The sequence below is a fragment of the Grammomys surdaster genome, unplaced genomic scaffold (genome assembly GCF_004785775.1).
Source record: "Grammomys surdaster isolate TR1022 unplaced genomic scaffold, NIH_TR_1.0 211, whole genome shotgun sequence".
In the NCBI taxonomy this organism is placed as follows: domain Eukaryota; kingdom Metazoa; phylum Chordata; class Mammalia; order Rodentia; family Muridae; genus Grammomys; species Grammomys surdaster.
The window spans coordinates 1965236-1977487 of NW_021604656.1; the positions used below are offsets into that span (position 1 = coordinate 1965236).

Consider the following 12252-nt stretch of genomic DNA (forward strand, 5'->3'; position numbering starts at 1 on the left):
AACTAGGAGCAGCAGCTGACAGAAGCTGCTTCTGTACAATGCACATACTCATCCGATCCTGGGCCAGGGCTGCCGCATCTGAAGGCTGGCGCTAGTACAAACCGAGGGAAGCGAAAAGATTCAAGACTTATTCAAGATGTGGGATGTAAACCTGATGACTGGATGGAGGGCTGGTTACACTGCAAGGCGGGGCTAGCAATATCTACCAGGTTTCTGGCTTTAGCAACTAGCAATGTAAGAGACAACTTCTGGTGGGACAAAGACCTTAGCATGTACCTTCACATTGTTTTCCAAATACTCTGACAGTGTGGTGGTCTGAGTGGCCTTGGCCCATGGGAAGTGGCACTATGAGTGGGTGTGGCCTTGTTGGAGGTGTGGCCTTGTTAGAGGAAATGTCTGTCACTGTGGGGGTGGGCTTTGAGGGCCTATGCTCAAGTTCTGCACAGTGAAGAACTCAGTCTCCTTTTGGCTGACTTCAGATCAAGAAGTAAAACTCAGCTCCTCCAGCACCATGTCTGCCTGCAGGATGTCATGCTTCCAGACATGTTGATAATGGACTGAACCTCTGAAACTGTAAGCCAGCCCCAATTCAATGTTTGCCTTTATAAGAGTTGCCTTGGTCATGATGTCTGTTCACAACAACAGAAACCCTAAGACAGACAGAATCGTTTTTAAAAATGTCAAAGTCTAAAAGCACAAAGATAAAACAGGTTTATATGTACTTTACACACAAGCCAAAGGCATCACACACAAATCAAGGCAATGGAGTGCACTGGCAGAACACTGGCAAGTGTCTGAAATCCTACGACCATCTCTATTATTGAAGAGAAGAACCTGACAAACACAGGGCCCTTTGATTACAACACACACAATCAGTAAAACTTTAGGTCAATGTGACACAGGACACTGGGGCAAATCGGAGCTGACATCATACTCAACGAAGACAGAGTCTTCAAGCAAAGATGAACGACAAAAGAAGGCCTCACTGCTACTCTGGTGAGGTGCTGAGAGCCACGGGAAGTCAGCTTGGCAGGAGAGAGGAGACAAAGAGCATAGTGACTTGAAGATGGGAAAGAGAGAAGTAAGATTACACCCACTGGCAGGGGACAGGGTCCTCTGTGAAAGAAACCCGGCAGAGTCCATGAAAACCTACAGAGCTAATTAATAAATTCAGCAACATTTACATTTGATATATTATCAATGAATCTAAAACTAAACTTAGAAAATAACTCCACTTGTAACATCATCAAACCACAGAACAGAAACTCTGCTTTGCAGTCCAACACTAGAAATCATCACCCAGTCTTCAAATGCAAATACTAAAGGAACTGGAAAAGGTGGGGGGCATGTTATCGTACTGTGTGTTCAGATGCTGATTTCTGCAGTTATCATTTCTTAGTAATGATAACTGTCCCGTTATCATTACTAAGAAGCACCTCCAGACTCAGTATTTTGTAAAACATTGTTCTCCATCACCTGATTGGTCAAATAAAGAGCTGAACAGCCTAGAGCTGGGCAGGAGAGGAAAAAGCAGGACTAGAGGGGGAGGGGAGAAAGAAAGGGTCCCAGCTGGGACCCAGAGATTGGCCATTGGGATGCAAATAGTTCCAGAGCAGGAGAGGATGGGTACCAGGCCAGCTGGGAAGCTGCTGGCCAGCAGGCCAGGCCACCATAGTCAGGTTAGAACAGCTCAGAATCCGCCCAGCTTTAGTGCCTGAAGCTTATTAATAAATGTAAAGGCCTTCGTGTCATTAGTCAAAGCAAGGGTTGGCATAGAAAAGCCCGTACTTTTACAGGAAAATAAACCATCTTTAAGTCTATCAGAGAACTAAGATCTGACAAGAGAACACAAAGAACTGTGGTGGATCTCAGCACAACCCCACAGCATGACTCTCCAGGAGAGCCAGTGCTGAGAGAGGAACACCTAACTCAAGTACAGGCCAGCTGAGAGGCCTCATGTGTACACGTACGAGATGCGATAGTCCAGGAGCTCAGTGTAGGCCATGTGTGGTGGTTAATCTTCACTGTCAGCTGGACTGAGGCTCTCCTAAGAGATCAGCCACGTCCACCTGTGGGTGAGACTCTACAAAGGAGTAACTCATGGGAGAGGACAGCAGGAAGCTACACTATGCCATCAGTAAGCGATGCCATTAACAAGCTACGCCATCAGTCTTCCTCTACCTCAAAGCTCACGGTGACAGTAGCCAACTGCAGTGCTCGCCGTCACTACACAACTTGGATCTCGGGCAGTCCAGGCTGGCTCCCAGCTCACTATGTAACAGAGGGTAAACTGGGGTTACTACAGGCACATCACCACTCCCTGCTTAAGGCATCCGTGTAGACCGAACCCAGGGCTTCCCTCATGCTCGGCAAGCACCCCACCAGCGGAGCTGCACCCCAGCTCCCTACATTAACATTTTATAGACAGTTAGGGACCTCTTTTGATATGAAACAGAGGGGGCTTGGTGTTCCATTCTGTCTGAAAATAACAGTAATAATACAGGAAGCACACCCAGAAATGCCGTGAGTCACAGCAAGAACTCACTCGGAACAGCTTTAGAGTCTTAATTTTGGTCCAAGTGTCTGAAAGCGTGGCACCTTCTACAAGGCTTTTTCATCTCACCATCAAGATGTATATTTTTACTTAAAATTTTTCCAAGTTCGATAACTTCACTATTAATAAAAAATTAAGTTAATAAGCCAACCACTGGAAAATACTGACAGAACCTGACAATCCCAATAAAATCAACAGCCTGGAAAATGCTCCAGGGTGGCCGAGATCCGCATACAGCACACCAGCTCCATGCTTCTGAACAACACGCTGAGATGTCCCTGGCAACTGGAATTTGTTTAGATCTACTTTAGATGTATGGGTGTTTTGCCTGTGTATATATATTTGTGCACATGGGTGCTTGTTGTCTGGGATGTCACAAAAAAAGGTATCAGATCCCCTAAAACTGGAGATTGTGAGCCACCATGTAGGTGCTGGGGATAGAACCTGGGTCCTCACGGGAGAAATAAAGGCTCTTAACCTCTGAGCCATCTCTCCAGCCCTGTATCTACTTTTCTAACAGGCATCTTAGAACTTAGCAATTCCTTTAAAGAGAAACAATTAAAGCCAAAAAATGAACACACAAAAAGCACCACTACCATAAAAAACATTCTTGGTTTGGTTTGGTTTGGTTTGGTTTGGTTTGGTTTGGTTTGGTTTGGTTCAGTTTTTGGAGACAGCCTTTCTCTGTGTAGCCCTGGCTGTTCTGGAACTCACTCTGTAGACCAGGTTGGCTTTCCACTCTTGAGATCCACTTGCCTCTGCCTCCCAAGTGCTGGGATTAAAGATGTGCGCCATCACCACCCAGCCAAAAAGACAGAATAAACATACCATAAAAAATAGCCCAGTAGGAAGGAGGCAGAAAGGAGACACTCCTAAAAGCTATTTAGGGGAAGATATCACATTTCAGAAGCAGCTAAAAAGGAGAGGCTGGAAGAATAAGCAAATGACGGACTCTTAGCAAGATTTGGGCAATCCACACTGGCAGACACTTCTTACAATTGTGAAAACCAGAAAAGTAGACCTGAACAAATTAAACACGTCCTTACACAGTAAGCCAAAAGCTCGTACACAGTTCCCTCACATCCACTCGACACACCCTGATTGTGAACACAGCGCTGCCAAACCCACCTGAAAAGTAACAGCACAGCAAGAACCAAGAAAACCAAAAACCAAACGAGGGCTGAGGAGGAAGGAGCCAACCGTTCACAGTGAAACAGCAGTTAGGGTCTGGGCCTGCAAGGCACTGGGGCGGATGCCCTCACACAGACAAAAACCACTTTGGTCATCAAAGCAGTATCAACGTGCAACCTTCAAAGGCACAGCAAAACACAAGTCCTAGGGATTTCCTCCAGAATGCAGCAGCCTTAAGTAGGTGGGGCAGAGGTAACCAAATGGGCCAGGATAGCTGGGTGCCACCTCATGGGAAAAGCTCATGGGAGAAGCAAAGGACAGACACCTATACCTTAATAGGGCCCACTGAGGGGGTGGAGCTGAAGGAGCCCTGAACAAGGCAACAGAATGTACAAACATGACACACAATAATGCAACCTTGTATTGCCACCACTCTGGTGGCCCCTGAACTGTGGCTTTCTATGCCCCCATTCACTCAGTCTGATGCTGCTGGTGTCCAGGTTTTGCCCTTTATAGGTGGCAGACGCTTCCTTCAGTTTCTAGAGTTTTTCCTATGGTGAATTTCGTCAAATGGTTTTTCTGAATGTGTTGGGATAACTGTGGTTTTTCTTGCTTAGTCTGCTGGTATGATGAATTACTTTAAGTGTGTTTCAATAATGGCCCACACCTGCATCCCCAGAGTAACTCCCACATGGTTGTGGTAAGTAGCTGTTTTATGTATCCTTTGTAATTTGTTTGTGTTTTATGAGAGGCCAAAATGACACACACTTAACACCTAAATACAGAAGACCAAGGGTTGAGGGTAAAGAAACCGGTGAACAAGACAACAGAATGCACAAACACGATACATAATAACCAGTCATCTCAGAAGTAACTTCAGGCTCGAAAGACCATCCAGGTTGGAGAAATGAATGGCTCAGAAGGTGGAACACTTGCCCTGAGTGAGATCGGCCTCGCTGGGTTCATAAACTTTGGCCCAGCACCAATAACAGAGGGACAGATGGGTGGATTGATAGGTGGACAGAGATGGCTAGAGAGATGATAGGCAGATGGTACAGATACGGTGATCGCTGTGGATAATAAGCAAGACTCGGTGCCTAGCTCTAAAGACACGCTTCTGGTTTGTTTTAAGATGAATCATGCTGGCACTAAGCTGGAGCAGGTATACTGATTTCAGAGAGAGAGCGGATTTCAGAGCGAGGCACAGCCTCCCAAAAGAAAGGGGCATTCCATAGTTCAGGGGTTCCACTCCTCTAAGGCATCATCATCTTCAATGTGCTTGCACCTGTAGAAGAACCAACGGAGCTATGTGAAAAGATAAAGCCACATCCCACAGCACTGCAGACGGAAACTCACTCCTACCAGCAGACGGGCCCAGCAGCAGCTCACTGACTGCAGAAGATCCAACCAGTCACAGCAGAGCTTACCTCAAGCTCAAGGGAACATCAGTAGGACAGACACACTGGGGATGAAAACACCCTAATACACGCAGGAGTGCACTCCTGTAACCCGGGCACTCTGGAGGCTGAAGCAAGATCTCAATTCTAGGCCAATGTGGACGATTGGGCAAAGCTATGTTAAAAGAACAAGGACAGCAAATTAAATGCAAAAGAAGGGAGAGACGCAAGGCAGCAGAATCGACGACACTGGGAACCAAAAATCAGCACAGAAAGTTCGACGAAACAAAGAGTGTGTCTGTGTGTGTGTTGGGGGGGGCGAGTTTTGGTTTCTTTAAAAACCCAGTTATGTTACATGGTCTTGTTTTAATCCCAGGTGTGGGACATGCACTGCTTCAGTTTGTCCACAGCCACTAACTATGATTGTCTCGTGCTCTAAGAGGGCTATGATTTTTCTCAGCTGCAGACAGTCTAACTCTGACGACTTTAGAGAGGGAATAAATACCAGAGTCCCAAGAGGGGTGCCAGTGCTCCAGAGAAGGCAGGTGCTGCTGCCACTGCATTTGCTGTTGCTGGACTGCTGGATATCCCAACGACAAAGACTGGACTTGCCCCAAGGAACCCAATGCCTTTAATCAGCAAGAAGTAGTCCAGTGGATTTTGTGGGCTGAAAGAAGTCTACGCCCCCTTTCTCCTCTAAGCTATCTCTACCTAGTGTAGGGGGTTGGATGGGATTACAGTGGGATAAAGGTTGGAAGGAAGGGAGATTTAGGTGTATAAGAACCCAATAAAATAATAAAACAAATACACCAACATATGTGTATCTGTCTGTCTGTCTGTGGGACCAAGGCTGACATTAGGTGTCCTTTATTGGAAGCAAGGTCTCTCATCTAAACCAAGAGCCAGACAGCTTTGGCTAGCCCAGCTCTAATATTCCCTCTCTGCCTCTAACACAATGAGATGACAAAACCAACAGCCACTAACCCTAGCAGTCATTTGGATTGGTTCTGAAGGTCCAGACTCCAGGCTTTTCATGTGCAAGGTAAGTACTTTACCCCCTGAGCCATCTCCCAGCACCCAAAATGGTGGTTTGTTTCTTTTTTAAAGAAGAGTAATTTGAAAAGGCTCTATCAAAGAAACTTGAGCAATTTTCAAGTCTCTATGAAAAATAGAAACAGAAGGACCATGTCCTACCTCAGGCTACAAGGTTAGTATTAAAGTGGACAAAGATTACAGGAACAGAAAACTAAAGACCAATATTTCTCGTAAATACAGATGCATAGCAAATCCAACGATACATAAAAAGAACTATTTGTCACAACCAGTTGGGATTTACTTCCAGAGACAGAGGTGTGGGTCATTACTAAAAAGCATTTAAAATGATTCATCACACTAACAAGCTAAAAGTAAGGAAAGCCAAGATCCTCCCAGAAAAGCTAAAAATTTACTCTACAAACTCCTCACACAACTGATAACGGGCAAAACAAACCTAGGCACCACTAGCATCACACTGGGTGAGTAAAGTCTGACAAAGCTTTCCTCCACAGATCAAGAGCAGCTGGACGAGGCTCCAGCAGTGAAACTTAGCAAGAAAAAAAGAATGAAGACATTCAGAAAGAAGCAAAGCCACACGATGTGCCAATGACACGCCAAGTATGGGAGACATAGGAAGTATCAGAACCAATCAGAGAGGCTATGGAAGCACACAGTAACAAATGCCTATGAACAAAACTCCAGGGGATTCCTACGCATCGGCTAGGAGTAGCTGGAAAATGAAATTAACGAAACAATCCCCTTCAAGACAAGAGAAGCAGCAGAAACACCAGTCAGTGTGCACAAACTCAAGGTGACAAAATGTTTTGGGGGTGGATTGAAAGGGGGTAAATGCTGTGTCCCATCGAAGACTAGAGGGTTTATTTTGAGTTTGATTTTTTTCTTTTTTAATGTTCCAAATTGAAGCTGGACTGATGGTTTGGTGGTCAAGAGCACTGACTGTTCTCAGGACCTGAGTTCGGTTCCCAGCCCCCACATCAGGCAGCTCAAATCCAGACACTATAACTTTATTATTAGGTAATTCATGTATTCATAAAATACATGGGAATATCTCTTTTAGAACCTAAAGATGTGCTACCAGACGTCTGCCATGTCTACCAGCCTAGTTTGGATGTAGCTGGCATAAGTCCATGGGAAGGTTTCAGTGAAATCTCTCCCCATGTCTTTGCATCTACACATGAAGGATGAAGACTGTGCTTTAAGACTGACTTCTCTGGTCACTTGCTTGTTTGTTCTGTCTGACAGAAATTGCCCCAACAATTTCACAAAGACATCTTTAAAATGTGACATTACGACCCAAGTTCCTTGGGGCATTGAGAAGCCATTCTGAGAAGCATGTGCTGAAACCTAAGCAGAAAGGACTGCAGACAAGCAAGCTTATGCCACTGCAGCATGTGTGAGCTGTGGTCCAGGGGTGGAGAGGACCTGCAAGCAAAGGACTCTCCAGCTCACCAATGCGAAGAGAACATGGGAAAGGGGTGACCGCAGACAGGAGATCAGGGAGAAAGACTAAGAGAGGCCCCTGCAAGCGGAGGCAGGGACCTCTAGACTACTCTAAAACTGAGTGGGAAGAACAAGAACGTAGTGCGTGCTAGGGAAACGTGGCTCTCTGCAAAGATCCCCACTGCAGATCACAAACAGCCATGACAACAGCTACAAGCCTCAAATGTCAAGCGTGCCTACCCCAGCCGCCAGTCTAAACCTCACAAATGAAGCCTGGTGCTTCTTGGCCCCCAGAGGGTTCTCATAGTCCTGAGAGGCTGAGAGCATCACATTTTGGACTCACCACTCTGGCAAAAGCACCAGAAGACTATTGAGAATGTGAGGTTAGAATCCACTGGGTCCACTTGGGGCCACAATACCCGCAGCAGCCGCTTCCCTCTCACAGACCACCAGGCACCCTAGGAGAACACTGGGATTTCTCACCAGAAGTGATTTTATATCAAAGGAGATACTGATGAACACACACACACACAATCCTGGTGAAAAACTACACCCATCCTTCCTCTAAGATCTGTAAGAGACCACAGCTCCTGCTTCATAAGGCCTGAACTCTTCAGACCCCCCCTCAATGCTGTGTGTCTCTGGTGTCAGGGCCTGAACTCTCCTGAGTCCCTGCCATGCTGTTCGCTGTCTGTCCGTCTGTCTGTCCAGGGCAAACCACTAGTAACTAAACCACTAACAGTCTGTCTCAGTGTCCCTGTATCACTAACCTTTTAGAGATTCCATCTGCAGCACTCTGGCCATCGCATCTTCCTCTGCACTACTCACAGTTGGCTCAGTGATAAAAACAAAGCAAAGCCTACACTATCATTTCTGCCAATCCTCAAGGAAGGCATGGTCAGACTTTAGGCCAGGCTGTCCTAATTACTGATATCTCCATTCAAGGTAAACATTTCAGTTTATCAAAATATCAAATAATCTTCCAAGGGCTGTATCTTCCCCTACAGTCTAAACGCATCCCAACTTAAAGACTTCCAGGAGGTTGTGTGTGAATTTGCGCACAAACACACACACACACACAAACACACACAGGAACATACATATAGCTAGCTGTGCTCCTTCATAAGTAACACACCTCTGGAGCATATAACACAACTGAAACGCCAGCAAAACTAAGCTTACCCAAAAGACTGGCATTTAAGATTTTAATGACTCCGGGCCTGTCTAAGGTCCCAGCTGAGCATCCTGCAACTCTGTCACACCAGACTTGTCTTCTGCAATTTCCCAAATAAATATCTCCATCATTTTGACCATTCCGCTGTCTCAGAAGGCTTGAACGAACAAGAAACAAAACTACTCTGCATACTTCTAAGGACCCTGCACAAGCTGCTCAACCGTCACTACACAGTAACCTCATCTTACCTCCACAACCTCCTCATCGTGTGGCTATTACTCTGCTTGACATATTCAATGGGTGGATAAACAGGGAACTTTGCATCAGAACTGTGGGTCTCCGCAGCATACAGAAGGCCTTGGGGTAGGCACTATGGTTCAACCCTGTGATCCCAGCACTCTTAGTTCTGGGAATCTTAACTTCCAGGACAGCCTAGGTTATACAGTGAGAGATAAACCCTGCAGGCATTCCGGGGTTCTCAACAAGCCTTGAAGCAAGCATCATCTGACCTTCAATACACAGCAGAGCTTCTAAAAAGACAGCCATCCGGACTTATTTTCCACTTTTCCTTAACAGATTACAGCACCCTATAAATGGATGTCCTTTCTTCCTTCTTGGGCAATACCTTATTCCACCTTCTCCATCACTATAATTAAAGCCAACACTGCAACTAAAGGGAACTCAATATTCTTCTGCATCTTACCGTTTCATACCCTTCCACCCTCTGTCGTGCACTAATATATCTGTCTCCTCCCACAATAATAAGCCCAAGGGCAAGATGAATAGCCTCATTATTTACCCCACGGAACTCGGCAAGGCAAAAAAAAAAAAAATTAAAAAGCGTTCAAAATTCTTTAAGTGAAGTGCAACAGTCCCTCAAAACTAACTCTCCGGGATAAAAGGTGCAAAAGGATGCTTCTAATGTAAGATTCTCTCTGATAATAAAAAGGCATCCCCGCTGCAGCTCCTACAACTCTCGCACTGACGCCTGAGGTAGCAGGGAGCTATTACACAGCAAGAAGCAACCCTGGCCCTGTATATACTACACGCTCCCCATTGACCTTGGCTGGAGAGACCCCAGGCGCGAGCAGCATCACCGTACAGGCTGAACCCGGAGGGCCACCGTACCCTCGGGCCGCAGTGACAGCCAGGCCGACCTCCGCGGCCTCTCCCGCGCTGCCCGCAGCTCACCTCGGTTCTCCTCCTCCAGGTGCCGCACGCGCAGCTCATCCTCGGTCTTCACCTCAGAGCTGTAGCCCCTCCTCGGGGCAGCATCCCTAGCCCATGCCGCAGGGCCGAGCCGCGCGCAGCACGCGGCCACCAGGCGGACGCGACCCACTCTCAAGGCGCCCAGAGCGCCCGGAGCCGCCGCCGCCATGTTGTATGTTTACAGCGGGCGCCGGCGGCCAGGTTCCGCCCCCGCTTGGAGACGCGCACGCACACGACAGGCGTCTGTCGCTCTGGCCCCGCCCCTCATCGTCTGGCCCCGCCCAGGCCCTCTTTGCAGAAATCCCCAGTGTAGCATTAATCTTTTGCCAGCCCAGAGAGGGAGAGGCATCTTTAAAGCCGTGGAAACTCTTAAATTAAGGGGACCAGAGGGTTTTGCCTCCCTGTACTTGGTCCATAGTGGGATTGTAACTGACCATCCCAGCAGGAAGGAAGATACTCTAAAGACAGACCCTTGTTCCCTTCCCCTGGATATCAGATTGTTAAAGTACACAAGAACTTTAACAGCGGGGGAGGGGTGGGTGGGGGGACGGGGGGAGGTGACTCACTCCCCGAATCCCATGTAAGGATGGAGAAGTTTGGGGCCTTGAGGCCAGTCAGAGGAGGAACTTATCTTTAGGCAGAAATCTCACACAATTCTGACAACTTGTCAGACCACCTTGTGGAAGAGATAGCGATAAAGATAGATCAGCGATTCCTGGGACCTTGCCTTAACCGAGACTACCTAGCCCTCTCTTTAAACCTCAACCTTGTATCAGGACCTTGAAGACAGACTGAGGCACAAGGAGGTCATAGGACCCCTTAGTTCCTCTTACCAATGTGGGCACAGTGAACTAATCTCTAACTGGTCTATTGAAGACACGTGGGTGGACCCCAGGCTCTGCTAGTAAGGACTCCCATCACAAGGTCATTGTGCTAAGTGAGCAGCAACCGTGAGAAAAATTGCTGCATTCCCTTGGGTTCCATTGAACAGGAAGGCAGCTCAGCGTGGGCTGTCTGCTTGTCATTAGATGCGCCTGATCTTCACAGCCTAGCAAGCAAAAGAGAGAGCGGAAAATAGGGAAATGGGCCCTCTGACCCACGTATGGGGAACTCCCGGAGGCCAGTGTCCCAACAATAGCCCATCCTAAGGAAAGCTCAGCCAAAGCTCAAGCCCAGGTACAGTTCTGAGTCCGCGGCTTCTCCAGAAACGTGGGGTCAGTCCTGTGAAGATGTTTGTTAGGGTGCCTTGCTTGAGGGTTTCCAGCTACCTGGCTTTTATCCACTCTCTGCCCAGAAAAAACCTATTTAGGAATGGTGTCTTCAAAATGTGCCACCGCTACGGGAGTGTAAAGGTTTGATTGAAACTCATGCCCCTCAAGGTCCTAACAAGCCCAAGTTCCACCACTCCTCTTCAGTAAGCCAATTAAAATCACAGAATTAGTAGTGTGAAACAGAAAGGGGAGACTGAGTCTATGTGTCCACGCTGGGAAGGACAAAGAGACCTAGTGATGCTTCAAGTCCCTCAAAGTCAGTTGCAATTTAAGTAGAAAACCAAAATCATGCCTAGCCAGGCAGCTCAGGTTAATACGTGGTCCCTCCCATCACTGACCCAGTACTGTCTGTGAGAAATTTAGGCTTTTCCTTCTCCCAGTGTGAGAATCCTGGGGGGGGGGGGAATTCCAATTCCCTGAAGAGGCTATTTCCCATTCTGAAGCTAATGGGAGAGATAGAATGTCTCCTTAGAGCATTCCCAGTCCTTCCAGACAAGCAAATTACACTCTGGCCATATAAATTCTCATATAAGGACTAGAGAGATGGCTCAGCAGTTAAGAGTGAGTGCTTGCTGCTCTTCCAGAGGACCCCAAGTTCAATTCCCCGCACCCACATGGCAGCACACAACTGTCTGTAACTCCAGTTCAGCGGATCTGGCACCTCATGCAAATAAGCAGGCAGACCACCAAAGCACATAAAAAGAAACAGCTATTTTAAAAAGAAAGAAACAGAGATTTTGTATAATTACCTTCGGCATCCAAAGCACAAGTCCCTTCGGTTTTGATCCAAAAGGAATGGAGCCAGTGGAATCCTGAGTGTCTGGCCGCTGGAGAGGCTGCTCTTGAAAGTTAGGTTGTGTCTTTTTTTCTGATTGCAATGTTCCTTTTGCTAAATGTTGAGATTGTTACTGTTACTGTTTCTCCAACTTGGTTTTAAGGTCTCTAGGCAGATAGGAGGTATGGGGATGACAAGGAGGCCAACCAGTGGAAGTGGGAGAGAGAGAGGAAGAGACAGAGGGA

General features: G+C 47.1%; 1 protein-coding gene across 1 annotated transcript in view; it reads right to left on the bottom strand.

The window, feature by feature from the left end:
• Window positions 1-10166, bottom strand: part of Auh (AU RNA binding methylglutaconyl-CoA hydratase) — a 97972-nt gene extending 87806 nt beyond the window's left edge. Inside the window, exon 1 of the mRNA XM_028772125.1 lies at window positions 9944-10166. Within this exon, the coding sequence (XP_028627958.1) occupies window positions 9944-10130 (187 nt within the window). The 5' untranslated portion in view covers window positions 10131-10166. The remainder of the gene's footprint in view (window positions 1-9943) is intronic.
• Window positions 10167-12252: the final 2086 nt, after the last annotated feature.